The sequence below is a fragment of the Artemia sp. Qi Xiang Cuo genome, chromosome 8 (assembly GCF_049724085.1).
Source record: "Artemia sp. Qi Xiang Cuo chromosome 8, ASM4972408v1, whole genome shotgun sequence".
NCBI classification, from domain to species: Eukaryota; Metazoa; Arthropoda; class Branchiopoda; order Anostraca; family Artemiidae; genus Artemia; species Artemia sp. Qi Xiang Cuo.
Genome location: NC_142801.1, coordinates 76,626,275 through 76,654,117, shown reverse-complemented (window position 1 = coordinate 76,654,117; position 27,843 = coordinate 76,626,275). Strand labels below are relative to the sequence as shown.

The 27,843-nt window shown below is 34.5% G+C and overlaps 1 protein-coding gene across 1 annotated transcript in view; it reads left to right on the top strand.

Moving 5' to 3' along the window:
* LOC148949806 (B-cell receptor CD22-like) overlaps positions 1 to 27,843 on the top strand; it is a 392,914-nt gene that overhangs the window by 332,509 nt on the left and 32,562 nt on the right. The window contains exons 10-11 of the mRNA XM_089093108.1: positions 19,137 to 19,418; positions 20,563 to 20,907. Coding sequence (XP_088949234.1) covers positions 19,137 to 19,418; positions 20,563 to 20,907 — 627 coding nt within the window. The remainder of the gene's footprint in view (positions 1 to 19,136; positions 19,419 to 20,562; positions 20,908 to 27,843) is intronic.

The following is a 27,843-nucleotide window of genomic DNA, read 5'->3' as shown; positions in this document are numbered from 1 at the left end:
CTTTGGCGTAAAGAGCGAGGCGTTGAGGAGGGGACAGCCCCTTTCATATACGGAATAATTTCTGTTCGTTTCAAGTTTTAATGTCGCTCCTTACTTTCAGTTTAAAAAAATTGGTTTTTTTTATTTAATTTCTGATCGTTTTTTAGTTAATGCAGCTTTTATTTTAGCTCACCGTCATTGAATAAGTAAATAAAATTTGCATAAACATTTACTTTCTTTTGCTAAATGGCTGTCTCTAAATTTAGTTCTGATGTAATTTACAAATTAACTTACGTAACGAACTTCTATATTCGTATATTTTTCTTCTGGCAAAAAATACAAAGTTGCAGATTTTTGCAGATATGAGCTTGAAACCTATGTAATAGGTTTTTCTGATACGCTGAATCTGACGGTGTGATTTTCATTAAAATTCTTTCACTTGTAGGGGATGTTTCCTCCCTCTTTAAAAAATCAGGTAAATTTTCCCAGGCTCGTAGCCTTTGATGAGTAATACTAAACTTATTAAAATTTATATATTTAGAATCAGCATTATAAATCAATTCTTTTGATACATTTATTGACATCAAAATTCCGTTTTTAAAAGTTTTGATTACTATTGAGCCGTATCGCTTGTTTTTTTTTTTTTTTTTTTTTTTTTTCGTATTTGTTATTACGTATATGAGGGGGTTCTCCCCTTAGTCAATACCACGCTCTTTACGTTAAAAGTTAAAAAAAATTTAATTCACAAACCCCTGAATCACAAAGGCCATTTAATTAGAATAGATACCTCTTTTGAAAGCACTAAAAAAAACTATAGCGTAAAGAGCGAGGTATTGACTTGGGGGAGAACTCTCTCATATACGTAATAATTTCTGTTTGTCTTATGTTCTAATGTTGCTTCGTACTTTCAGTTGAAAAAACTTGTTTTTTTTTAAATTTAATTTCTGATCGTTTTTTAAATAATGCTTGGAAATCCGGCGCACCCTTCATAGAAATGTCCCTTACCCCAAAGAAACATCCTCCACAGAAAGATGCTCTCAAGTTTTCAGGCGCGTAACTTTTGATGGGTAAGATTAAACTGGATGAAACTTATATATTTGAAATAAGAATTAAATCTGATTCTTTTGATGCATCTATTGGTATTAAAATTCCGTTTTTTAGAGTTTCGGTTACCATTGAGCTGGGTCGCTCCTTACTTACAGTTACTACGAGCTGTTTGATATTTGCAGATGAAAAAATTAAGGCTGAATGCTGAAAAGAGTGAAGTTATTAGAGTGAAGTGGCGAAGATAATTATAGATTTAAATTTAATAATAAGGAACTGAAAGTAAGTAAAAGAATAAAATATTTAGGATTTGTTTTATCGGAAAATGGAAGTTTAAAGAGTCATGCTGATGAAATAATTAATAGAGGCAAAGTGGTCATGTCTGCAATTTTTAGAAATCCGACGATAATGGGAATTAAAAACCTAAAAATGCATAAAAGATTATTTAATACAAAATATTTACCAGTAATAGAATATGGAGCAGAGATTTTGGGCGGAGAAGCGACACAGAAGTTGGAGTCCCTCCAGCTCCAGTATTATAAAAGACTGTTTGGATTACATCAGACAACTCATTCACAGATTCTGAAAGGTGATATGGGCCTCTTTTCGCTAAAACTACGTAGGTCTATTTTGATGCTTAGATATTGGTTGAAGCTCATTAGGTGTAATGAAGATGGACTAGTAAGTACTGCTTATTATCAGATGTTGAGTTATGGTTCGAAAACGTCGTGGCCATCCCAAATTAGGTCATTACTAGAAAGAGTGGGAATGCCTTACTTATGGAATGACGGTCTTGGCTTCCGTGATCTACCGACAAATTTAGTAAGCCAGGTACAATTTATCTTAGAGGGTCAAGAAATTCAGTATTGGCAAGGGCTGGTTTTAAATTCTACTATATTGAATCATTGTAATCAGGCTAAACGTAGATTTGGAGAGGAAATATATTTTAAATTTAATTTACCGGCTATGATTTTATGTCGATGGATTCAGCTTAGGGCGAATTGCCTTCCAATCCGGAGCAGGCAAATGGTGTTCGACAGGGGGATAGTACATCCTGATGGTCGGTATGTGTGTCCTCTTTGTAGGGATGAGGACGAAGATTTGGACCATTTTCTCTGAAAGTCCCGGTGCTCTCTGATTTAAGGGAAAATTACTTACATGGGATTGTTTTGCTGCTTCCTGGTATTTTACAAAGTAGTAATCCAACCACAATATTTCGTATTGGTGCGTATATAGAGAAGGGATTAGAAAGAAGGAAAAGTTTTTACAATTAATTATTATTCATTATATGGAATTAAACTTGTTTTCTCGATAATTTACCATAAGGTATTTTTCGCTATGTATCATGTTAATGTGTGTTTCGTAATTTGTTCTGTTGTGATTTCTTTATTTTTCATAAGTTTTTGTGTGTATATGGCTCTTGGGCTTTTGAAATACACGATCTATCTATCTATCATATCTATCTATCTATTAGAAATATAAGAAAATGTGTTCTGCCTGATTCCAATGGCGGCAAAAAAAGAATAGTTTCTCCAGGTCTAGCTTGGGTTTATTTGGCTTCCTTTTCTGGCATACCCTTATTGATTTGCTTTGAAAAGTCAGTTACAAAAATAAACCACTGTAATTAAAATGCACTTTTTAACACCGGAGTTTTGAATAGTAGTCTCTCTCTTTTTCTTTTTTTGCCCAATGGTAACCTCTTAGAACTAATAGGTATTTGGAAAAAAAGTTTTGTGGCAGTAGAAAATAATTATTTGAGTAAATAAAAGAAAAACAGAAAGTTCAATTGTTTTTTTTACTTTTCATTTTTTTGCTGGCTTTAAATTTCATATCAAGGAACCAAACAGATTTGAGTTTTTAAATATAGCATAGTGTTCACATATAGTATAGTTCACATATAGAGTGTTCACATATAGTATCTGTTATTGGGAAATATATGCAAATCTTTGAGAGGAATTTCCTTGAGAGGATTTTCCACAGGAAAAATCTTTCATGGGGAGTAATGCTTTTGGTGGTAATTTTCTAAGGGAAATAGTACACGGAGGGCGGGAGGGAAGGTGATTGCCCGTCATAATTTGAAAAACTGTCAGAAATTAAATAAGGAAAACAAGTTTTTCTCAACTGGAAGTAAGGAGAAACATTAAAAGTTAAAACCAACAGAAATTATCCTGTATTTGAGTGGGCTACCCCCTCCTCGACCCTCGTTCTTTACGCTTAAATTTAACTTTTTGTCCTGATTCTTTAGGAAACAATACTCAAACACAAGGGCCGTTGGTTCTGAATGAGAAGTATTTTTAGAGAAATTTTAAGACTTTAGTGGAGAGAGCAAGGGCTGAGGAAAGGTAGCCCCCCTCATCTTGCTTTTAGTTGAAAAAAACTTGTTTTTATTGTTTAATTGCCCTCCATAGTCAGTAGTTAGATCCAACTATGACTTCCATAAATGAATGAATGTAAAAAATACCACTGTTTACAAATTTGGGTACTATACAAATGTTTTTATTGTTGTATGTATTGGGTATAAATGCAACTCTGTTTTGACACAATACAGAGTAGGGTACCAGCTATTAAGGAGGCGCTCAGTGTGTTATTCAATGGGAGAGAGGTGAGGTATCTAAGCTATGAAAAAGTAGATTTTCGGGCCAAGTGTTTCAATTTCTTATGAGAGGTCTCATTCAACCAATAGCTTGCTACTACGTAGTCACTATCACAGAACTAAATATTTGTCTGAGCACGATGAAAAGGGAATGAGGATTAAAGCTGACACAGGTACAAGGGAGTCCATCCCTTCCACTGAAATCCCTGTTTTAATTTTTTTTTGTAGAATATTTTGTAAGATGTGCGGGCCGTGAGGTTTTTTACGAGCTTGCTGCCATCTCCACTACTGATGATTCATTTTTGAACTCTAGCCACAATTAAGTTGCCCCCTCCATCACCCCTGTTCCGTTACCCCGTAGTTCATCCCAACCCTTGACATTAGTTTTAGCCAAAATCTTTAGAAAATAGTCAACGTGGAAAACTACAACACGACTTACAAGCAGTTGACGAAACATGACAGACACGACACAAAATTTCAAAAAGGTGTTGCCCTGAATCGCTCTTCTTACCCTGAAGTTTCTTCATAATCTATATCAGTGCCAATGTATTTGATTTGTACTAAATATGAAATTTTATAATCACTCAGAAAAACCAAACAAATTGAAATTCTACAACTAATATGCTGAAGTCGGCTCAACAACTATTACAAGCAGTAGACAAATAATTTGCAAAATGCTTGTCTTGTCATATTTGCGATAAATTTTTTCTATTCCTTTAAACATAATTAGCAATTATGAATTATAGCTGGGGCCTTAGCGTGATTTTGAATCAAATTAGCATGCCATATGCTTAATAAAACTGCGTTTACAGAGTATACCAACTGATAGCACAATGCGTAAGGTATAATAATGTTATTATCTATGCGCAATGATTCACTATTGTCAGTGAGTAAAAAAAAAGATTAAAAAAAGAGCGTGGGAGGGGGCCTAGTTGCCCTCCTTTTTTTTGGCAAATGAAACTTGGAAAGGAAAAAAAACTAACAAAATGAAAAATAAAATCAAAAAGGGTGAAATAAATTCTGAGAATGTATTTTTTTTGGTCACTTAAAAAGGGCACTAGAACTTTTAATTTCCGTTCCAATGAGCCCTCCTACGATATTCTAGGACTACTGGTTCAATACAATGACCCCTAAAAAAAAAAAAAAAAAAAAAAAAAAAAAAAAAAAAAAAGCCTAAACACGCGTTTGATCTTTCTTCTGGCAAAAAATGGAAAATTCCACATTTGTGTAGATAAGAGCTTGAAACCTCTACAGTAGGGTTCTCTGATACGCTAAATATGATGGTGTAATTTTCATTAAGGTTCTATAACTTTTAGAGGGTCTTTCCCCCTTTTTTCAAAAATCAGCCAAATTTTTTCAGGCGCGTAACTTTTGATGGGTAAGATTAAACTTGATGAAACTTATATATTTGAAATAAGAATTAAAATCTGATTCTTTTGATGCATCTATTGGTATTAAAATTCCGTTTTTTAGAGTTTCGGTTACCATTGAGCTGGGTCGCTCCTTACTTACAGTTACTACGAGCTGTTTGATATTTGCAGATGAAAAAATTAAGGCTGAATGCTGAAAAGAGTGAAGTTATTAGATTGAAGTGGCGAAGATAATTATAGATTTAAATTTAATAATAAGGAACTGAAAGTAAGTAAAAGAATAAAATATTTAGGATTTGTTTTATCGGAAAATGGAAGTTTAAAGAGTCATGCTGATGAAATAATTAATAGAGGCAAAGTGGTCATGTCTGAAATTTTTAGAAATCCGACGATAATGGGAATTAAAAACCTAAAAATGCATAAAAGATTATTTAATACAAAATATTTACCAGTAATAGAATATGGAGCAGAGATTTTGGGCGGAGAAGCGACACAGAAGTTGGAGTCCCTCCAGCTCCAGTATTATAAAAGACTGTTTGGATTACATCAGACAACTCATTCACAGATTCTGAAAGGTGATATGGGCCTCTTTTCGCTAAAACTACGTAGGTCTATTTTGATGCTTAGATATTGGTTGAAGCTCATTAGGTTTAATGAAGATGGACTAGTAAGTGCTGCTTATTATCAGATGTTAAGCTATGGTTCGAAAACGTCGTGGCCATCCCAAATTAGGTCATTACTAGAAAGAGTGGGAATGCCTTACTTATGGAATGACGGTCTTGGTTCCCGTGATCTACCGACAAATTTAGTAAGCCAGGTACAATTTATCTTAGAGGGTCAAGAAATTCAGTATTGGCAAGGGCTGGTTTTAAATTCTGCTACATTGAATCATTATAATCAGGTTAAACCTAGTTTTGGAGAGGAAATTTATTTTAAATTCAATTTACCGGCTATGATTTTATGTCGATGGATTCAGCTTAGGGCAAGTTGCCTTCCAATCCAGAGCAGGCAAATGGTGTTCGACTGGGGAATAGTACATCTTCATGGTCGGTATGTGTGTCCTCTTTGGAGGGATGAGGACGAAGATTTGGACCATTTTCTCTGAAAGTCCCGGTGCTCTCTGATTTAAGGGAAAATTACTTACATGGGATTGTTTTGCTGCTTCCTGGTATTTTACAAAGTAGTAATCCAACCACAATATTTCGTATTGGTGCGTATATAGAGAAGGGATTAGAAAGAAGGAAAAGTTTTTACAATTAATTATTATTCATTATATGGAATTAAACTTGTTTTCTCGATAATTTACCATAAGGTATTTTTCGCTATGTATCATGTTAATGTGTGTTTCGTAATTTGTTCTGTTGTGATTTCTTTATTTTTCATAAGTTTTTGTGTGTATATGTCTCTTGGGCTTTTGAAATACACGATCTATCTATCTATCATATCTATCTATCTATTAGAAATATAAGAAAATGTGTTCTGCCTGATTCCAATGGCGGCAAAAAAAGAATAGTTTCTCCAGGTCTAGCTTGGGTTTATTTGGCTTCCTTTTCTGGCATACCCTTATTGATTTGCTTTGAAAAGTCAGTTACAAACATAAACCACTGTAATTAAAATGCACTTTTTAACACCGGAGTTTTGAATAGTAGTCTCTCTCTTTTCTTTTTTTTTGCCCAATGGTAACCTCTTAGAACTAATAGGTATTTGGAAAAAAAGTTTTGTGGCAGTAGAAAATAATTATTTGAGTAAATAAAAGAAAAACAGAAAGTTCAATTGTTTTTTTTACTTTTCATTTTTTTGCTGGCTTTAAATTTCATATCAAGGAACCAAACAGATTTGAGTTTTTAAATATAGCATAGTGTTCACATATAGTATAGTTCACATATAGAGTGTTCACATATAGTATCTGTTATTGGGAAATATATGCAAATCTTTGAGAGGAATTTCCTTGAGAGGATTTTCCACAGGAAAAATCTTTCATGGGGAGTAATGCTTTTGGTGGTAATTTTCTAAGGGAAATAGTACACGGAGGGCGGGAGGGAAGGTGATTGCCCGGCATAATTTGAAAAACTGTCAGAAATTAAATAAGGAAAACAAGTTTTTCTCAACTGGAAGTAAGGAGAAACATTAAAAGTTAAAACCAACAGAAATTATCCTGTATTTGAGTGGGCTACCCCCTCCTCGACCCTCGTTCTTTACTCTTAAATTTAACTTTTTGTCCTGATTCTTTAGGAAACAATACTCAAACACAAGGGCCGTTGGTTCTGAATGAGAAGTATTTTTAGAGAAATTTTAAGACTTTAGTGGAGAGAGCAAGGGCTGAGGAAAGGTAGCCCCCCTCATCTTGCTTTTAGTTGAAAAAAACTTGTTTTTATTGTTTAATTGCCCTCCATAGTCAGTAGTTAGATCCAACTATGACTTCCATAAATGAATGAATGTAAAAAATACCACTGTTTACAAATTTGGGTACTATACAAATGTTTTTATTGTTGTATGTATTGGGTATAAATGCAACTCTGTTTTGACACAATACAGAGTAGGGTACCAGCTATTAAGGAGGCGCTCAGTGTGTAATTCAATGGGAGAGAGGTGAGGTATCTAAGCTATCAAAAAGTAGATTTTCGGGCCAAGTGTTTCAATTTCTTATGAGAGGTCTCATTCAACCAATAGCTTGCTACTACGTAGTCACTATCACAGAACTAAATATTTGTCTGAGCACGATGAAAAGGGAATGAGGATTAAAGCTGACACAGGTACAAGGGAGTCCATCCCTTCCACTGAAATCCCTGTTTTAATTTTTTTTTGTAGAATATTTTGTAAGATGTGCGGGCCGTGAGGTTTTTTACGAGCTTGCTGCCATCTCCACTACTGATGATTCATTTTTGAACTCTAGCCACAATTAAGTTGCCCCCTCCATCACCCCTGTTCCGTTACCCCGTAGTTCATCCCAACCCTTGACATTAGTTTTAGCCAAAATCTTTAGAAAATAGTCAACGTGGAAAACTACAACACGACTTACAAGCAGTTGACGAAACATGACAGACACGACACAAAATTTCAAAAAGGTGTTGCCCTGAATCGCTCTTCTTACCCTGAAGTTTCTTCATAATCTATATCAGTGCCAATGTATTTGATCTGTACTAAATATGAAATTTTATAATCACTCAGAAAAACCAAACAAATTGAAATTCTACAACTAATATGCTGAAGTCGGCTCAACAACTATTACAAGCAGTAGACAAATAATTTGCAAAATGCTTGTCTTGTCATATTTGCGATAAATTTTTTCTATTCCTTTAAACATAATTAGCAATTATGAATTATAGCTGGGGCCTTAGCGTGATTTTGAATCAAATTAGCATGTCATATGCTTAATAAAACTGTGTTTACAGAGTATACCAACTGATAGCACAATGCGTAAGGTATAATAATGTTATTATCTATGCGCAATGATTCACTATTGTCAGTGAGTAAAAAAAAAGATTAAAAAAAGAGCGTGGGAGGGGGCCTAGTTGCCCTCCTTTTTTTTGGCAAATGAAACTTGGAAAGAAAAAAAACTAACAAAATGAAAAATAAAATCAAAAAGGGTGAAATAAATTCTGAGAATGTATTTTTTTTGGTCACTTAAAAAGGGCACTAGAACTTTTAATTTCCGTTCCAATGAGCCCTCCTACGATATTCTAGGACTACTGGGTCAATACGATTACCCCTAAAAAAAAAAAAAAAAAAAAAAAAAAAAAAAAAAAAGCCTAAACACGCGTTTGATCTTTCTTCTGGCAAAAAATGGAAAATTCCACATTTGTGTAGATAAGAGCTTGAAACCTCTACAGTAGGGTTCTCTGATACGCTAAATATGATGGTGTAATTTTCATTAAGGTTCTATAACTTTTAGAGGGTCTTTCCCCCTTTTTTCAAAAATCAGCCAAATTTTTTCAGGCGCGTAACTTTTGATGGGTAAGATTAAACTTGATGAAACTTATATATTTGAAATAAGAATTAAAATCTGATTCTTTTGATGCATCTATTGGTATTAAAATTCCGTTTTTTAGAGTTTCGGTTACCATTGATCTGGGTCGCTCCTTACTTACAGTTACTACGAGCTGTTTGATATTTGCAGATGAAAAAATTAAGGCTGAATGCTGAAAAGAGTGAAGTTATTAGAGTGAAGTGGCGAAGATAATTATAGATTTAAATTTAATAATCAGGAACTGAAAGTAAGTAAAAGAATAAAATATTTAGGATTTGTTTTATCGGAAAATGGAAGTTTAAAGAGTCATGCTGATGAATTATTTAATAGAGGCAAAGTGGTCATGTCTGAAATTTTTAGAAATCCGACGATAATGGGAATTAAAAACCTAAAAATGCATAAAAGATTATTTAATACAAAATATTTACCAGTAATAGAATATGGAGCAGAGATTTTGGGCGGAGAAGCGACACAGAAGTTGGAGTCCCTCCAGCTCCAGTATTATAAAAGACTGTTTGGATTACATCAGACAACTCATTCACAGATTCTGAAAGGTGATATGGGCCTCTTTTCGCTAAAACTACGTAGGTCTATTTTGATGCTTAGATATTGGTTGAAGCTCATTAGGTGTAATGAAGATGGACTAGTAAGTGCTGCTTATTATCAGATGTTAAGTTATGCTTCGAAAACGTCGTGGCCATCCCAAATTAGGTCATTACTAGAAAGAGTGGGAATGCCTTACTTATGGAATGATGGTCTTGGCTCCCGTGATCTACCGACAAATTTAGTAAGCCAGGTACAATTTATCTTAGAGGGTCAAGAAATTCAGTATTGGCAAGGGCTGGTTTTAAATTCTGCTACATTGAATCATTATAATCAGGTTAAACCTAGTTTTGGAGAGGAATTCTATTTTAAATTCAATTTACCGGCTATGATTTTATGTCGGTGGATTCAGCTTAGGGCAAATTGCCTTCCAATCCAGAGCAGGCAAATGGTGTTCGACAGGGGGATAGTACATCCTGATGGTCGGTATTTGTGTCCTCTTTGTAGGGATGAGGACGAAGATTTGGACCATTTTCTCTGAAAGTCCCGGTGCTCTCTGATTTAAGGGAAAATTACTTACATGGGATTGTTTTGCTGCTTCCTGGTATTTTACAAAGTAGTAATCCAACCACAATATTTCGTATTGGTGCGTATATAGAGAAGGGATTAGAAAGAAGGAAAAGTTTTTACAATTAATTATTATTCATTATATGGAATTAAACTTGTTTTCTCGATAATTTACCATAAGGTATTTTTCGCTATGTATCATGTTAATGTGTGTTTCGTAATTTGTTCTGTTGTGATTTCTTTATTTTTCATAAGTTTTTGTGTGTATATGGCTCTTGGGCTTTTGAAATACACGATCTATCTATCTATCATATCTATCTATCTATTAGAAATATAAGAAAATGTGTTCTGCCTGATTCCAATGGCGGCAAAAAAAGAATAGTTTCTCCAGGTCTAGCTTGGGTTTATTTGGCTTCCTTTTCTGGCATACCCTTATTGATTTGCTTTGAAAAGTCAGTTACAAAAATAAACCACTGTAATTAAAATGCACTTTTTAACACCGGAGTTTTGAATAGTAGTCTCTCTCTTTTTCTTTTTTTTGCCCAATGGTAACCTCTTAGAACTAATAGGTATTTGGAAAAAAAGTTTTGTGGCAGTAGAAAATAATTATTTGAGTAAATAAAAGAAAAACAGAAAGTTCAATTGTTTTTTTTACTTTTCATTTTTTTGCTGGCTTTAAATTTCATATCAAGGAACCAAACAGATTTGAGTTTTTAAATATAGCATAGTGTTCACATATAGTATAGTTCACATATAGAGTGTTCACATATAGTATCTGTTATTGGGAAATATATGCAAATCTTTGAGAGGAATTTCCTTGAGAGGATTTTCCACAGGAAAAATCTTTCATGGGGAGTAATGCTTTTGGTGGTAATTTTCTAAGGGAAATAGTACACGGAGGGCGGGAGGGAAGGTGATTGCCCGGCATAATTTGAAAAACTGTCAGAAATTAAATAAGGAAAACAAGTTTTTCTCAACTGGAAGTAAGGAGAAACATTAAAAGTTAAAACCAACAGAAATTATCCTGTATTTGAGTGGGCTACCCCCTCCTCGACCTTCTTTACGCTTAAATTTAACTTTTTGTCCTGATTCTTTAGGAAACAATACTCAAACACAAGGGCCGTTGGTTCTGAATGAGAAGTATTTTTAGAGAAATTTTAAGACTTTAGTGGAGAGAGCAAGGGCTGAGGAAAGGTAGCCCCCCTCATCTTGCTTTTAGTTGAAAAAAACTTGTTTTTATTGTTTAATTGCCCTCCATTGTCAGTAGTTAGATCCAACTATGACTTCCATAAATGAATGAGTGTAAAAAATACCACTGTTTACAAATTTGGGTACTATACAAATGTTTTTATTGTTGTATGTATTGGGTATAAATGCAACTCTGTTTTGACACAATACAGAGTAGGGTACCAGCTATTAAGGAGGCGCTCAGTGTGTAATTCAATGGGAGAGAGGTGAGGTATCTAAGCTATCAAAAAGTAGATTTTCGGGCCAAGTGTTTCAATTTCTTATGAGAGGTCTCATTCAACCAATAGCTTGCTACTACGTAGTCACTATTACAGAACTAAATATTTGTCTGAGCACGATGAAAAGGGAATGAGGAGTAAAGCTGACACAGGTACAAGGGAGTCCATCCCTTCCACTGAAATCCCTGTTTTAATTTTTTTTTTGTAGAATATTTTGTAAGATTAGCGGGCCGTGAGGTTTTTTACGAGCTTGCTGCCATCTCCACTACTGATGATTCATTTTTGAACTCTAGCCACAATTAAGTTGCCCCCTCCATCATCCCTGTTCCGTTACCCCGTAGTTCATCCCAACCCTTGACATTAGTTTTAGCCAAAATCTTTAGAAAATAGTCAACGTGGAAAACTACAACACCACTTACAAGCAGTCGACGAAACATGACAGACACGACACAAAATTTCAAAAAGGTGTTGCCCTGAATCGCTCTTCTTACCCTGAAGTTTCTTCATAATCTATATCAGTGCCAATGTATTTGATTTGTACTAAATATGAAATTTTATAATCACTCAGAAAAACCAAACAAATTGAAATTCTACAACTAATATGCTGAAGTCGGCTCAACAAGTATTACAAGCAGTAGACAAATAATTTGCAAAATGCTTGTCTTGTCATATTTGCGATAAATTTTTTCTATTCCTTTAAACATAATTAGCAATTATGAATTATAGCTGGGGCCTTAGCGTGATTTTGAATCAAATTAGCATGCCATATGCTTAATAAAACTGCGTTTACAGAGTATACCAACTGATAGCACAATGCGTAAGGTATAATAATGTTATTATCTCTGCGCAATGATTCACTATTGTCAGTGAGTAAAAAAAAAGATTAAAAAAAAGAGCGTGGGAGGGGGCCTAGTTGCCCTCCTTTTTTTTGGTAAATGAAACTTGGAAAGGAAAAAAAACTAACAAAATGAAAAATAAAATCAAAAAGGGTGAAATAAATTCTGAGAATGTATTTTTTTGGTCACTTAAAAAGGGCACTAGAACTTTTAATTTCCGTTCCAATGAGCCCTCCTACGATATTCTAGGACTACTGGGTCAATACAATTACCCCTAAAAAAAAAAAAAAAAAAAAAAAAAAAAAAAAAAAAAAAAAAAGCCTAAACACGCGTTTGATCTTTCTTCTGGCAAAAAATGGAAAATTCCACATTTGTGTAGATAAGAGCTTGAAACCTCTACAGTAGGGTTCTTTGATACGCTAAATATGATGGTGGAATTTTCATTAAGGTTCTATAACTTTTAGAGGGTCTTTCCCCCTTTTTTCAAAAATCAGGCAAATTTTCTCAGACTCGTAACCTTTGATGGGTAAAATTAAACTTGATGAAACTTATATATTTGAAATCAGCATAAAACTCTAATTCTTTTGATGTATGTATTGGTATCAAAATTCCGTTTTTAGAGTTTTGGTTACCATTGAGCCTGGTCGCTCCTTACTTACAGTTCGTTACCACGAACTTTTTTATTTTGAATCAAATTAGCATGCCATATGCTTAATAAAACTGTGTTTATAGAGTATACCACTGATATACCAACTGATATACCAACTGATAGCACAATGCGTAAGGTATAAAAATGTTATTATCTATGCGCAATGATTCACTATTGTCGGTGAGTTAAAAAAAAAAAGATTAGAAATTTTAAAAGTAGCTCAGCCTTGACCTTACTTTCTCTATTTTTTTCATTATTGCACTTATTGGTTGCTAAAGGGTAAGAAAGGTACACGAATAGCGTACTGGTTTTTAGCTGTTTTCCCCTCTGACACAGAAACAGGAGTATTTTTTCTGGGGGAGACTCATTAATGAGAAAAATATACTTCGTAATTCGAATAAGAAGTGGTACAAGTTACGGAAAAATTTAAGATTTCCTGGGGAATGCAGGCTCCAGTCCCCTAAAACAGGTTCTTGTTCTCCCTTATACAGAATATTCAGTGGCCCGTCTTCAAGTAGGCTACATTTTTGCAGTGATGTTCACAGAAATAGGGGTTCTCTATATTTTAGAGATTTTATGTAATGCCAAAATGGCTATGTGTTTTTATGCTAAATCTAAAACTATGTTTTGTACTATGTAATTATGAATGTAGTATATTCCTACTCATCATAGCAAATAACAATTCGTCAATCGGCAACATCCTTCACAGTATAGTTGTCATGACGGTAACAACCAAAAAAGGGCAAACTGAGATTTCATCCGACATTGTAAAATCACAATCTTAAGAAAACTTTAAATATGGTGTTTTTGTTTAGTAAAAAGTGGAGCTATTTCATTGCTCTGTGCCTATTATTTGGACACCCTTCAAGTTTCTGGTACCTTCCACAAAAAGCTAAATAATAAATATTCAATTTCTTTGCCAGAAAGAAAGATTTAAAAAGTGGTCCAATGATAAGCCCTGCATAAATCATCCCGATAGACACTAGGCAGTAATAAAATAAAGCTTTTCAGTAATGATAAACAGAATGAATCTAGTAAACTACAAAAAATACTAAATAAAGAAATTCGTAAATTTTTTGATCCTACTACAAAAACAAGGTCGATCAATTTTTTAATAGGTTGTGTGGTGGGAGATTTGACTAGCTTTATTTCAACCTTCATAAAAACCTGGAAGTTACCACCAATAGCATTGAAAAGTTCCTCGCTTCCATTGTCCAAAGCCTTCTGGCATTGTGTAGTCAATTACCAATTTATGGTTTCCCCCCTTCTTAACCCTTTATTTCTCTTTTGGAGATCGAAACAGGAATTAGGAAGAGGAGAAATGCAAATGTATGCTCTATGGGTATCATTTTCCTCTAATTAGTGCCTTCACTGATTTCCTTTCACAGCCCTTGTCTGTTCTTTTCTATGAGATTACCGAGTCTAGGCGATTTCTAGCGAGTTTAGCGAAAACATATAAGCAGGGTTTTGTAACCTCCTTATAAAAGAAAGACTAAAATTCTGGTTTTGAGGTATTCGTCCTATATCGTTCTCTCCTAAATCCTTGAAACTATATGAAGAAATCCTTGCAGATTGGCTAAAGGAATAAATTCAACCTCTTAGTGATCTGAGGCAATAACCTCAAATTCACTTCAACTTCCCTTGTTCTTCTTGTCAACACATTTCAAAACTTTTTTGAAAAGCCTAAAACTTGAGTAAACTTAATTTTCATCAGTCTCCAAAAAGCGATCTTACTAACCACGAATTTATTAGTTGAGAAGCCTGTTGCTTAATTCAATATTAATTCTTTACTGGTAAAATTAATTTGCCTCCTTTTCAAATAGATTACAAGTAATTAAAAATCCGAATTATTATTCCAATCCTCTCACTGTTTACACCAAGGCTTCCCATACCCCAAAACCAGTGGCTTGGTTTGGTGATGGCAAGGGGGGGGGGGGGTTACCCCCAACAAATTGAAGAAAAAAAAAATTATATAGCCGATGCCCCTTGACTTTTTAGATGTGGACCTTTTTTGCCGCCAAAAAAAAATGCATAAAATACTGGAGCTGTGCTCCTATCAAAAACCCCAAGGCACTTTCAATAACACCAATACCCCAAGGCACTCTCCTAGAATCCCTCCAATGAAAAGAAAAAAAAAATTAAAGAAATAAATTTGAGTCGATGAACAAATTATTCTGACTGGAGGAAATGGCTATTGATTTCACCTTCAGAATACTATTTTTTCATTATTGCCTGTTTAGATTTTCAACTAATCCCCGTTTTGGAATTTTTTGACAACATTACTCTCCTATTCATTCAAAGAAGTTATCTCGATCACAGCAACCATGTCTTAATGCCTAATATCTGCGAGTCGGCATCATGTTCTGTTTGACTAATTAACCTAATTTGAATGGCAGCGGGGAAGGGTAGTTTTTTGTCCAGTGATTTCTATCGAAGAGAGAGATACAAAGCCGAAAAAAGCAAAATAATAGTTGAATTATATACAAAATTCCAGATTTCTATTGCCTTTGGAGAAGGGCCTGAAACCACTGTCCTTGCGTAAGTACCTTATCTGGGGAGGAGACGATATGTCCGGAATAATCTTGAAAATTATATTTTATTTAACAAAAGTCTGAAACCTTGGGGATAAATGACCTTGCCTGTTTAAAAAATTTCTTGACCTTTATCAACCATGTATTCCAAACATATTTCTATATATTTATACTTCTAAATTCAATAATCTTTATTAATATGCACAGCTATATTATTCTTGGCTTGACTTGACTTGCTTTATTTACTACTAATTACAAAATAAACTATATACAAGCAACCGCCCGGGGAAGGCTCAAAAAGCCTGATGAAAGACGGCTGCAATCCACTAATTCTCAACCTCTCAAAATTATAATTCTCAAAAAAAAAAAAAGACCTGAAAAAAGACCTGAAAACTCCCTTTCAATTTAAACAATAATACCAAAAACTATGAAGAAAAGAAAAAAAAATTAAGACATTAATGATGACAATAATAATAAATTACCTCCCCTCTCCCAATAAATGTTTATTTATTTTTACTTTAAACGACCGAATGTGTTCAGCTTCCCGAACGTCAACTGGGATATCATTCCAAATAGCCGGAACCAAATACCGAATCCCGAAACCTGCACGTGTGGTGTCTCGATGCTCAACCGTAAAATTTTCCGCCTCTCTAGTCGCATACCTGTGGAGTGAACTATTTACGCGAAAAAAATTTGTAAAAACTGGAGGACATACATCATTCCAACATCTATAGGCAAAAATAGCAGCTAGGTAATCGCGAATCTGACTCAAGATTCAAGCTATAGACTTGCAATTTTCAGCAAATAAATGTGCAAATCAGGCTATAAAAAGAAAAAAAAATACATAACCTACACCGGAAACATGAATTTATGAAAAAGTTGCATTCGATGTAATCCTTGATTTTCCTAGGATCAAATTATAATTTTGGGACAAAGAGGGCAAATTTCTGTCGTTCGAAATTTCTATTATGGTCAATACTAGGATAGTCAGATGATGATAAGATGTCTTTAAAGCCTCCATGTTTCAGATTCAATGATGTGCCTTGAGGCGTTCATCTCTAAACATTCCTGCACTTCATAACCATAAACTGTTATTATAGACTGTTTATCCAATAAACTTCACAGCTAATGAGCTATATCCTCTAGTTGTGGACCAGCTGTTAAGGTGGAGGTCAACAGATTATTTTGTGGGAGCGGGACCTAAGGTCAAAAAAATACTTTTAGGCTCATAGTTTAAAAGTTTTTAAAAGAGGTGCTCTAGATGAACATTTTTTCTCTAGGTGCTCTAGATGCTCTAGATGAGCATCTCGAGGTGCTCTAGATGAACGAGGTGCTCGAGGTGCTCTAAGCTCGAATGCTCGAGGTGCTCTAGATGAACAGTTTTTAAAAGAGGTGCTCTAGATGAAGATGAACATTCAGATGAATGCAAATTTAAATTCTAAACTCCCTTCATTTGGCAGAATATATATATATATATCTAAGGATGTTGAATGAAGCGCACAAGAGGGGTTCAGAAAAGGTTGAAGCTTCCCTCTGATTGTGGAAACCAAGGTCTATTTAGGAAAATTCTGTTTTATTTTGAAATTAATAGCACTAAATGAAAACTTTTTCTCGAAAGATTATTATAATATTTTGACTTGAATTCAGAATGGGGATAATATTGGATTTTTATCAACAATTAACCCAAAAAAAAATTCAATTTAAAGTAAAGAACGACACTGAAACCTGAAAGAAACGGAATACACTAGTAAATGTGCCACCCCCTCTTCAAAACCCTGCTATTTGAGCTAACGTTTGGCTTTTTATTCCAATACTTCGAGAATGCTCTAGCACAAGGGCAATGAGAATGGCATTAAAACACAGTGTATTTCACAAAGAATGGTAAGGCGTATTGATATGCATTTGCTATAAACAATAAAATTTCCAGTTGAGAAAGTTAAGAAGGGAATTAGTTGGTAAAGCAAAAACCCGTAATTGGTCACTAACTATTTTTGTTCCACTGAATTTTTTTCAGTAGATGGGTTTTAAAACTACAGCGTAAAGGATGGTACAAAATAATTCCTCTTTGTTGACAGCTTTAATGTCGGTCGTTAATTTAACTTGATATTCAATGTTTTTCTTAATTTAATAACTTAAGAGAATAACTCTTAATAAGTGCAAGGATTTTGTGGAGGGAGGAGGAGTTGACAGAAGTCGGATTTTTCTTTTTCGAAGATTCTATTTTGCAGAAATTTTTTTTTAAGCCTTCTCAATCCCCACTTTAGGTATTTAAATTGCCTTTAACATTCATAGAGACTGATCGGTCGATATATAGGCCGCCATTGAGTATTTAACGGTGTCCAAAGACTCAATTGCAAACTTCCCAAAGTATGAAGAAATGTCCTTAGATATTAAATTTTGAGACTGTGAATGTGTAAATCTATATACTTGCTTTGTTTTTTTAGCGTATATGTAATAAAGTTACCTTTTAATATGTTCTAGACAACACTGTAATCTCGAAAATTTCTGTCCCCGTAGTAGCAATTATGACTGCACGGAAAGTGGGTAGAATGCAATATAAATGACAGACTAAACAGGCAGTTACAAACTTTGACCTTTGTGAAAGTATAGACTCCATTATTATGCGTTCGCTGCTTTAATTACATGGAATTAGCTCGAACGCAGCCATTTCATGTACCAAAACAAAACTTACTATTCATTTTTTTTTCTGTTCACATAATTACTTTTTCTTAAAGCAGCAAAAATATTTTTGAAAATAGATCAAACGTTTTGATTTTTATCCCATTTTGGAAAAATTTATCTTTTTTTATTACAAATTCTAAAATTTTGAACTTCCGTGGTCCTCTGATCCTTTTCTAAATTAAGTCCGAGCTTGTAGATTTTACTGAAAACTTCCTTGCCTTAGACCTCAGATCAAAGCGTGAGTCCAGAGGCACCTAGGGCATCAAGAAAGAGCCGCCAATCTTCCTGTAGGTTTGCTGCTGCCAGTAAATCCTACCACTGAGGCTGGATTGAGTCGTTCAGGTTTCGCAGATCTGTCTGATGCGTTCAGAGCATGGTATTTCTAAGCCTTCCTCTGTGGCATAAATCCAATGGTTGCCAGTGAAGCGCTGCATTTTGTAGCCCAGGATTGTCCATATACAGTACGCAGCCTAGGTATCTCCGTTGACGACTTCTTATTACATATGTCACAATAGGCTGGCCCGCTTTGTCGCAGATGGATTGGTTGGTTATTCTCTGCTGCCGCTGGATGTTGAGAATTCTTCTGAGACATGTGTTCTAGGAAGAAAAAATTCCCTTGTTCAAAATTCCTGGTTCAAGTGCCAAGTTTCGGTGCTTTCGCCCCTTTGAATGCACAAATCCTTGTATCTGCTGAAGGCAATTTAGAATAGTACATGACCCTTATGATTAAAATGGTTGCCATGATGTTTTGACTTGATGCTAAATAGGGAGTGGAGGGGTAAATAGGGATGGAAAGTGTTGTTAGTTACATTCTGTTCATATTATATTTAACGTTAATGAATAAATCTTATTTTAACTAAATCAAGCTTTTGAAAATAACCAATGATCAAAATTTTGATTTTTTTTCAGACAAACCTTATTGCTTATTCAATACCCCAAAGATACTGAAAATTGTATCCCCATCTCCAATATCAATCCGATCAGAAGTAAAGGCATACCCAGAAGTGATGAGTTTTACTTGGATTAAAAATTCAACCGGTAAAGTACTTGAGAAATCGAAGCAGCTTGGCGACACCAGTACGGTGGTGATAAATCCAATCAACTTTGGATATACTGAGACTTTTCTCTCTTTGGCAACCAACGAGATAGGAAGACAGTTGACACCTTGTGTTTTCCACGTGTTCTATGAAGGTAGTACAATGTAAACTGTTATTTCGAGTGTAGATTAGAAATGCATAGAATCAATACAGTTGTAATCACTTTGACACTTAAAAGTATAGCTTAAAAAAGGATAAAAATCCTCCAGAGCCATAGGTTGCGTTTAGGAGGTCGGATCAACAATTCTGTTGTTGGGTCTATTTTACAGGGACTGGTAGCAAGCCTGTTTATCAGCCTCACTGTGCTAACACTGGACTAAGCAGAACTTATTAATGTAAAAATTTGAAAGATTTAACAAATGATGCTGGTAGAGAAGGGGATTTGTTGATACTTGACACAACCATAAACAAAATGCAGCTCCTCCTCTATCTATTAAAATCCAGTTCCAAGCTGGAATGTGTCCTCCTCCCCACAATATATTTCTCATGTAATTCACCAATTTTTTCTTTCAGTTTAAATTTTTTTCAATTTAAATTTATGTTCAATTTTGTCTTTATATTTATGGGAAAGGACTTTATTTATAAATAACTGCTGTAAGTGTAAAAAATGCATTGAACCCTAAATGCTTCTGTAGATTTAAAGTAGGCGCTACGTAATTATAGTGGTAAATTAAACATAGATGGGCGCATTTGGGAAACAGCTAGAAACTTTAATTTTAATCCATTTCAAGGGTTATACTGCACAGAGTAAAGCCCTGTGGACCAGGGGCATAATTTGCCATTGGTCAGGGGGGCAACTTCCCCACTCCAAAACAATTTTCTCCACACAATACCCCACTTTGCGCCCTCCCCCCCCCCCAGCTGAAATTTAGTTTCTTGAAAAATATTGTAAAAACTAAGATAAGCCTGCATAATTCAAGGATCCACAGAAACGGGTCAGTTTTCTTTAGTATATATTTGCCTTTGTGGTTTTATATGGCTTATTTTTCAGTATTCTCTGTCATTTTCACTTGATTTGGGAAAATTGACTCAAAATTGTTGGTTAATACCGACGAATATTAACATAAAATCTAAATACAAAGCAGGGAAATTTAAGGATGGCCATCTAACACTTGTTTTGTTACACCAGCAAATACACGTTAATATTTGGCTAATCGTAATTACATACTGTTGCCAAATGCTAAATTCTAATGGACTGAGAATCTAAACCAACATACATCGCTGTTTGTTTTCTTTAGGTCCACCTCAAAGGCCAGAGAACTGCACATTGGCTCAGCCTCATTCCGCAATTTATACCCTGACATGTCTACCTCCTGTTCGACACCGACCTGACTATTACCTGTTGCAAGTACAAGACGTAGAAACGAGTGACATAATATTCAACATTACATCTTCAATACCCAAATTCACCATAATTGTAAAAGAACCAAATGGATTTATGAGTAAAGATTTGCGATTCGACACGGTGGTGAGTCTAGGAAAAAAGAAAGTTGTGAGTAGACTATTTGGAGTCAACCAATTTGGAATGAGTAGAAGTATTGACATATTTATTAATGAGGAAGGTGTTGCACATCTCAAGCAAGGTAATACATAGTCCGAAGGAGCACTTTACTTTTTCCTTCTGATTTCTTATGTAAACACATTAATTTTTATATAACGATATTTGTCATTTATTTTTTTTAAGTGGGACAGAAAGAGAAAGAGAGAGAGGGAGAGAGAAAGAGAGAGAGAGAGAGAGAGAGAGAGAAAGAGAGAGAGAGAGAAATAATAAAGGTACTAGGGAGAGAGAGATGCAAAACATATTGCAGGTTAGTATAAGGTCTTTGGTTCTAAAATTTACGCATCAAATACTCCATGGGAAAAAGGGAAAAGTATTTAGTGCTTTACCTAATTCTTTTGATTTGTGTAGTCTCTTTGCAATTTGTTCACATTTAATTCTAGTTTTTCGCAATTTAACTCTTTAACAAGCTTTTGTGTTTTATTTCTCAACAATTTTATATACTATTTTATTAATTTTTTTATAATTTAAAAATTTTGTGAGTTTTCAAGCATCGAATTTTAGGAATTTAACCATGTGTTAAACTTTTAGATTAATGATTTTGCCTTATATAAGTTGTTATTTTTCAAAAATATCACATTTTCAAAATATCAATTTCTATTTAGAGGCGAAAAGGTGATAGCTAATTAGTCTAAAAGTAAACAATACAAAATTAGAAACCACGATACAATCAGAATAGTCAAAAAACCAAAAGATGATTTTAAAATTAGAAAAAATTCAAAACGCCGAAACCAAATAGGCACTACAACTACTAATAACAACTGATTACATCACCAAGCCCCCAGAGACTAACGCAGCTACGCACGCTTCTCCTCCATCCCAATCTATTAAAACCATCCCTCTTTACAAACTCCGAAAATTTTCCTATTTCCTTAGGACTTTCTCCTACCAAGTTTTAGGGCGACCTGCTTTTCGTTTGGTCCTAGACAGTGGGTCGACAAGGACAATCCTTTGCAATTTGTCATCCTTCATCCGCAGAACCCGTTCAACCCATATCATCATTTCTCTCATTATAGCCCTAGAAAGCGGAATTGAACCATATTTTTCGTGCAGCTTACTGTTTCCTTCCTTAACCGCAGCAATGCTATTCCTGTACATAGCAATAATCACTTTAATGTATTAATCTGGTATACCATACAATATACGACTTCACTAAAGCTCTTCTATCGGCTGAATTAAACGCTTGCTCATTATCTATAAAACTGAGGACTAGAGGGGTCTGATTATTTAGAAACTTCTCGATTACATATCTAAGAGTGAAAATTTGGTCTACGCACCCTCTACTCTAAGACCACACTGTTTCTCTCTTAAAACTTTATATCATCTCTAAGTCTAAAAAGTATCATAATACTAAGTATTTTGCTTCCCACAGAAGCCAAGCTAAAGCCTCTATAATTATAGCACTCACTCATATCAGGGGTGAACCCAGCGATAAATTTCAAAGGGGTTGGGTTTTTTTTTTTTACTGAGGGATGGTAGTACTGGTTAAAAAGGGGAAACAAAGTTCTTAGAATATAAGGTACATTCTTTATTGAGGCAACACTGTAAACATATAATTATAAAATAAAATCAAGGTGCCTTTTTGCTGTGGGCTAGTTTCTCCAATTGTCTTTTTCATTGACTGGAACATCCCTGTGTATGGATAATAAGGCCAATTCATTAAGCTGTTCCTGATCTGAGACACTCCGGGTATAAGATTTCACTCTTCACAGGGTAGAAAAAGAACGCTCGCACGTAGCTGTAGTGACGGGAACGGTTGCACCAATCTTCAAAAATTGATGAAGAGTGGGGAAAATATTCTTATCACATTCTTTTAAGCACGTTATGAAATATTTTGGTGCCATGTTTACCGACTGTATTCACATTCTCCTCCACAGATCTAACTCAGTGTGCAAGCTTCCTATATAGCTGCCTGCATCAAGGAACCAAAAATTAATCTGAATATCTGATATATCCGACATTCTTTCTTCATGAAGGGAAATACAGTGCTGAGGAAATAGGTATTGCAGTGACTCCAGCAATTATCTGTGACTAAAGAATCGCTGACGCAGCTACTGCAGAAAGTAGTCCATAAATAGGATGAACATAAAAAGTCGGTAAGGCGTTTCAGGATCATCCGACGCTGTTGGGTAGTTATTCCTATAGGTGTGTTTGCAGCTCATCTGGGCACTTTAATACTGCTTTCATAATCTTAAAACAGTTCAGTTCCTTCAGTGAGGAGTGGATTAAACATAGCTTCACTCCTCTCTCTTATGTCTCTAGCCTTGCTCTGAAGTTCGTCAGAGTGTTTAAGAAAGTATACGAGATCTATTGTTTCTGATTGCAAAGATGTCGACAAATTGTGAGACAGACTAAAAACTTTACTGACAGTAACCATAGCTGCAACCAAACTGCATCTCTCAATAATAGACAGCAAAGAATAAGCTTTGCTTGAAGAATCAGAATCTGAATAAGGATATTCATGAATTTCCCTCATAGCCTTACAGATAATAATGAAAATCTTTTTATACAAAATGGTCGCTTCTAAGTGCTCCACCCATCTAGTCTCGCAAAATTTATTCAATCTTATTCCTTTTATCCCTGGGATAAGATTACTTTCTTGGACGAATTGTTTGAAAATTGCAGAGCGTTTGGGTGAAATTCTAAAGAAATCAATTACTTCTTTTGAAGTTCCTAGATAATTTTTTATAACAGGCATGTTGTATGAAGGACACAGGGCTAAGTTTAAGGTGGGACTCGCACAGTGAAAATAGACTGCCTGGGGAACAATTTCATGGAGTATAGATGCACAGCCTTGAAACTCATAGATGAAGCTCTAGCATATCTTTGACCACTTAAGTATTTTAGTTCCATCCCATTCCAACTACGGTATGTATCAACCAACCAAGGTCTGCTATCAACCAACTATTTCTTTTTGAAAAAGTCTAGAATAGTTAATTTATGTTTTGGAATAATGGACGATTAATTAAATAACAGAAGCGTGGACCCTCTATAGAATGAATTTGGTTAGCTTTAATGATAGTTTTGCTTTAAATTTTATTTTATAAAATGAATGAATCATTCAGTTTTTATCCTCATCGCAATAAGATTAACAGCGTACATATCCTTTTGTATTACTCAAGAGTTTTTTATATTATCCTAAGGGACCCATTTCCCAAATTTAAGGGGGGATGTATCCCTGTTATCACCCCTGAGATCGCCCCTAACTCTTATCACCTTTCTTATGAAGGGGTTTAATTAGAATTTTCCTAAAAACGCCATAGCCTTATATTTTTAAATCCTGGTAGTACTGTCACTAATTCTTCCTCACAAACTAAATCTTCCTATACATAATGCGACATTCTATGCGACAAGCCTCTGGCTTCTTTCTCTTATTGAATAAAATAAAATAAATAAATAAAAGTGTCGAAATTGTTTATTCTTTGCCGTATTTTTACCTGTAAGTCTATCACGTTTTAGCACATTCTCAAAATGTGCTAACAATCTCTCTTTAACTCTTTCCTTATCACTAGTTGTGGCGTCATTCCTGTCTTTAACTGGGACAAGTTCTAATTGACTATTAATTCTCCATTTGCTAACATGCCAGTAAAATATTTTACTAATATGCCTTCTGGCTGCATCTTCCAGATATTCGGCAATTGGCCTCCACTTCACGCCTTTTTAATTCATTTTTAATGTTTTTTCCATTCTCTACACATTTTTCTTATTTTCATATGACCTGTCACTCATATAGTTCTTGTATCAACCCCTCCTCCTCTCTATTCAACATTAAGCATTTTCACTAATATTCCTAGCTGCGTTCCAAACTTTCCTCCCTAAAACACCATCTGCGACTTCACAAAGTATTTTCCTAAAATTGATCCATTCATCTTCTACATTGTTAAAATTTAGACACTTCAGTTTAGTATTCAACTATTCCGGAAAAGTTTCTCTCAAATTCTCACCCTGGAGTCTACCAACTTCAGAGTTTCCCGGAATGCAATTACCCTTCCTAAATTACATCTTTAAATTAACCGTAGATACTACTAGATGGTGATCTTTGCTTTTAATATCAATAAAAGCACTCCTATATACCCTAGAATTTTGTACTGATCTTTCCAGTCTTCAGTTTACAATAACATATTCAAAAAGGTTAGCTGTCTTTACATCATGTGATTACTATGCTAACTTAGGGGTCATTTTATGACTAAATACGGTATTGATTTATAACTAGTTTGATATACCTGCAAAATTGCAACAGTCTGAAACCACCAGGGATTTCTTTTCCTACACAAAAATTACCTAAGCTAGGATACCATATATTCCTATTTCTACCAATCTGGGCATTACAATTCCTTAATAAAAATGCAATATTTCTACCTAGAAAACTGTCTATTTGTTCCTGTACCTGTAAGTAAAACTCCTCTGAGTCACTACTATCTTCATCAGTAGGTTCTACAGGGGCAAATACTACTATTATTGATACCCTGCACTTTTTAGTCATACAATGAGTGACTAGCATTCTATTATTAATACCTTCCCAGCCTAAAAAGGACTTGGCAGCTTCTTTAATCATCATGAACCCAACTCCTTACCTATGCACCCCATCGTTATTGCCTGAGTAAATAAATGTTATATCACCTAATCTCATGTTTACCACCCCTGGGATGCAAGATATATATATATATATATATATATATATATATATATATATATATATATATATATATATATATATATATATATATATATATATATATATATATATATATATATATATATATATATATATATATATATATATATATATATATATATATATATATATATATATATATATATATACAAGTGAGCAATAAGTATATCCTTATAAGTGAGCAATAATTGTGTATATGTGTATATATTCTATTTCTCGAAAACGGCTTCATATTTTTTCGGGAATATTGGTATCTTAGTATATCCTTGCACAAAATAAACGAACTAAATAGGTCAGATTTGGTTTTTGCAAATGAAGTCATGTACTCTGTTAGTACATCAAATAAGCACTTCTTATGACATCATATATGACATCACATAACAATTTTCTTGTATGATGTCATGCATAGTATAAATAAGACTGTTGAGTTTTCAACGCAATAGTTATTTATATAATGTTGGAAGGACCAAAAAATGAAAATTTGCAGTTGCAGTTACTATAAATGATGATTCTTTGCAACAAACATCTTAACTATCAGACGTGATAAGATGTGAAATTCGATAACCTGGACCATCAATTGTGACAACACCAATAAGGACAGCTAAAGCAAATTCCATTGCTAAATTGTCTGAAATAATCAAAATCCAAAAGAATGTCAAAAATGAAAATGAAGAGCAAAGACACGGGCGTTTAGAATATATGCGAAAACGACAATTAGAACGTGTTAAAAATGAAAATGAAGAACAAAGACACGCGCGGTTAGAAGACATACGAACCGAGCAAGTGAGCGAGTCAAAAATGAAAATGCAGAGCAAAGACACACACGGTAAGAAAAAAAGCGCTAGCGATTCAGAACTGAAAATGAAAAGACGCGTGGTTAGAAGACATGCGACGCCGAGCATGTGAGCAAGTCAAAAATGGAAATGAAGAGCAAAGACACACGCAATTAGAAGACATGTGACACCGAACATGTGAACGAGTCAATGAATATCAACCTGGACTGCGAGAATCAAAACGTTTTAAAATTGAAAGTGATAGTGATAAGGATTGGGATTTTGACATGGATAAGGTCATCAGTGCCTACCATACTTTTGTTAAAAAAACAAAGGATTGGCGATATGTATTTTATTATGACGAAAGATAAGCCGAGGTAAAACAAACCAAATAAATTGAAAATGATAGCGATGATGATTGGGTATTGGATCTTAACATGGATGAGGTCATCAATGGCTATCATACCTTTGAAAACCAAAAATATGAATTTGATAAATCGTTGGAAGAAAAATAAATGTTGGTCTCACCACCTGAACAATTAAAAGAAACAAAGGTTCGGTGATATATCTTTCATGATGACAAAAGGCAAGCCAAGGCGAAAGAAGAAGTCTTTTTCCACTACCTGACCAATATTGTCTGCATTTAGAAGACAAGCGACAGTGAGAAGAATTTGGGGATGGTTGCTATTTTTGTCATTTGTTTAGAATCTGCGCTTTAAGCCATGTCCTTGGCCGTACTCTTTTCTGTGGATATTTTGTTACTTTTTAACAATATGTGTTGGTAATTAATAATTATTCATTCATATTGTTTGTTTGTTCTAGTATTACCGGTAGAAAAGGAATCAGATACAATACTAAAATAATCAAAAATTATTCTATATCGTAATGATCCTTGCAGCATCGCAAAATACGAAGGAAAGAAATTCAAAATCTAACAGATTATCCATAAAGTATTTGAAATTAGGGTATAGCGTTAATGATGTTCGTATTATCAATTTAGTGTCCCCTGCAAGACTGGGGTTCATAAGAAAAATATGAGTCCTATCTTACATAATTTTTGAGACAACACAGGCTATACGTGCCAGAGCGAGAAAACTTATTAGAACGAAGAAAAACCAAGAAAATTGAAGCCACTAAAAAAAGGATGAAAAAGCCAATATGTCAGTCAAAACCACCACTAAACCGTCCATATTGCGAAAACAAGAAAAAAACCTTGATGCAAGTGCACTGGACAATATAAAAAGACAAACATTAAATTTCCTGACCTAACGAGATTTCTGATACTACTTTGACTCGAAGGAGATTAGCATTCAAAAAGGTCTTGCACAAAATGGATTCCAAATTAAAGGTTTAATCTGCGATTTAATATCGGGCTTTTTATTCACTTGGCTTTTTACTGTTACTAAGAAAAGGCTTCTTCCGTTTTAGTTTCTTTAAGGTTGTTGTTCGATATTGTCCTTTGTGCAGGGCCATATCCAGCACTGTTTTTTTTTTTGGGGGGGGGGGGGGACAA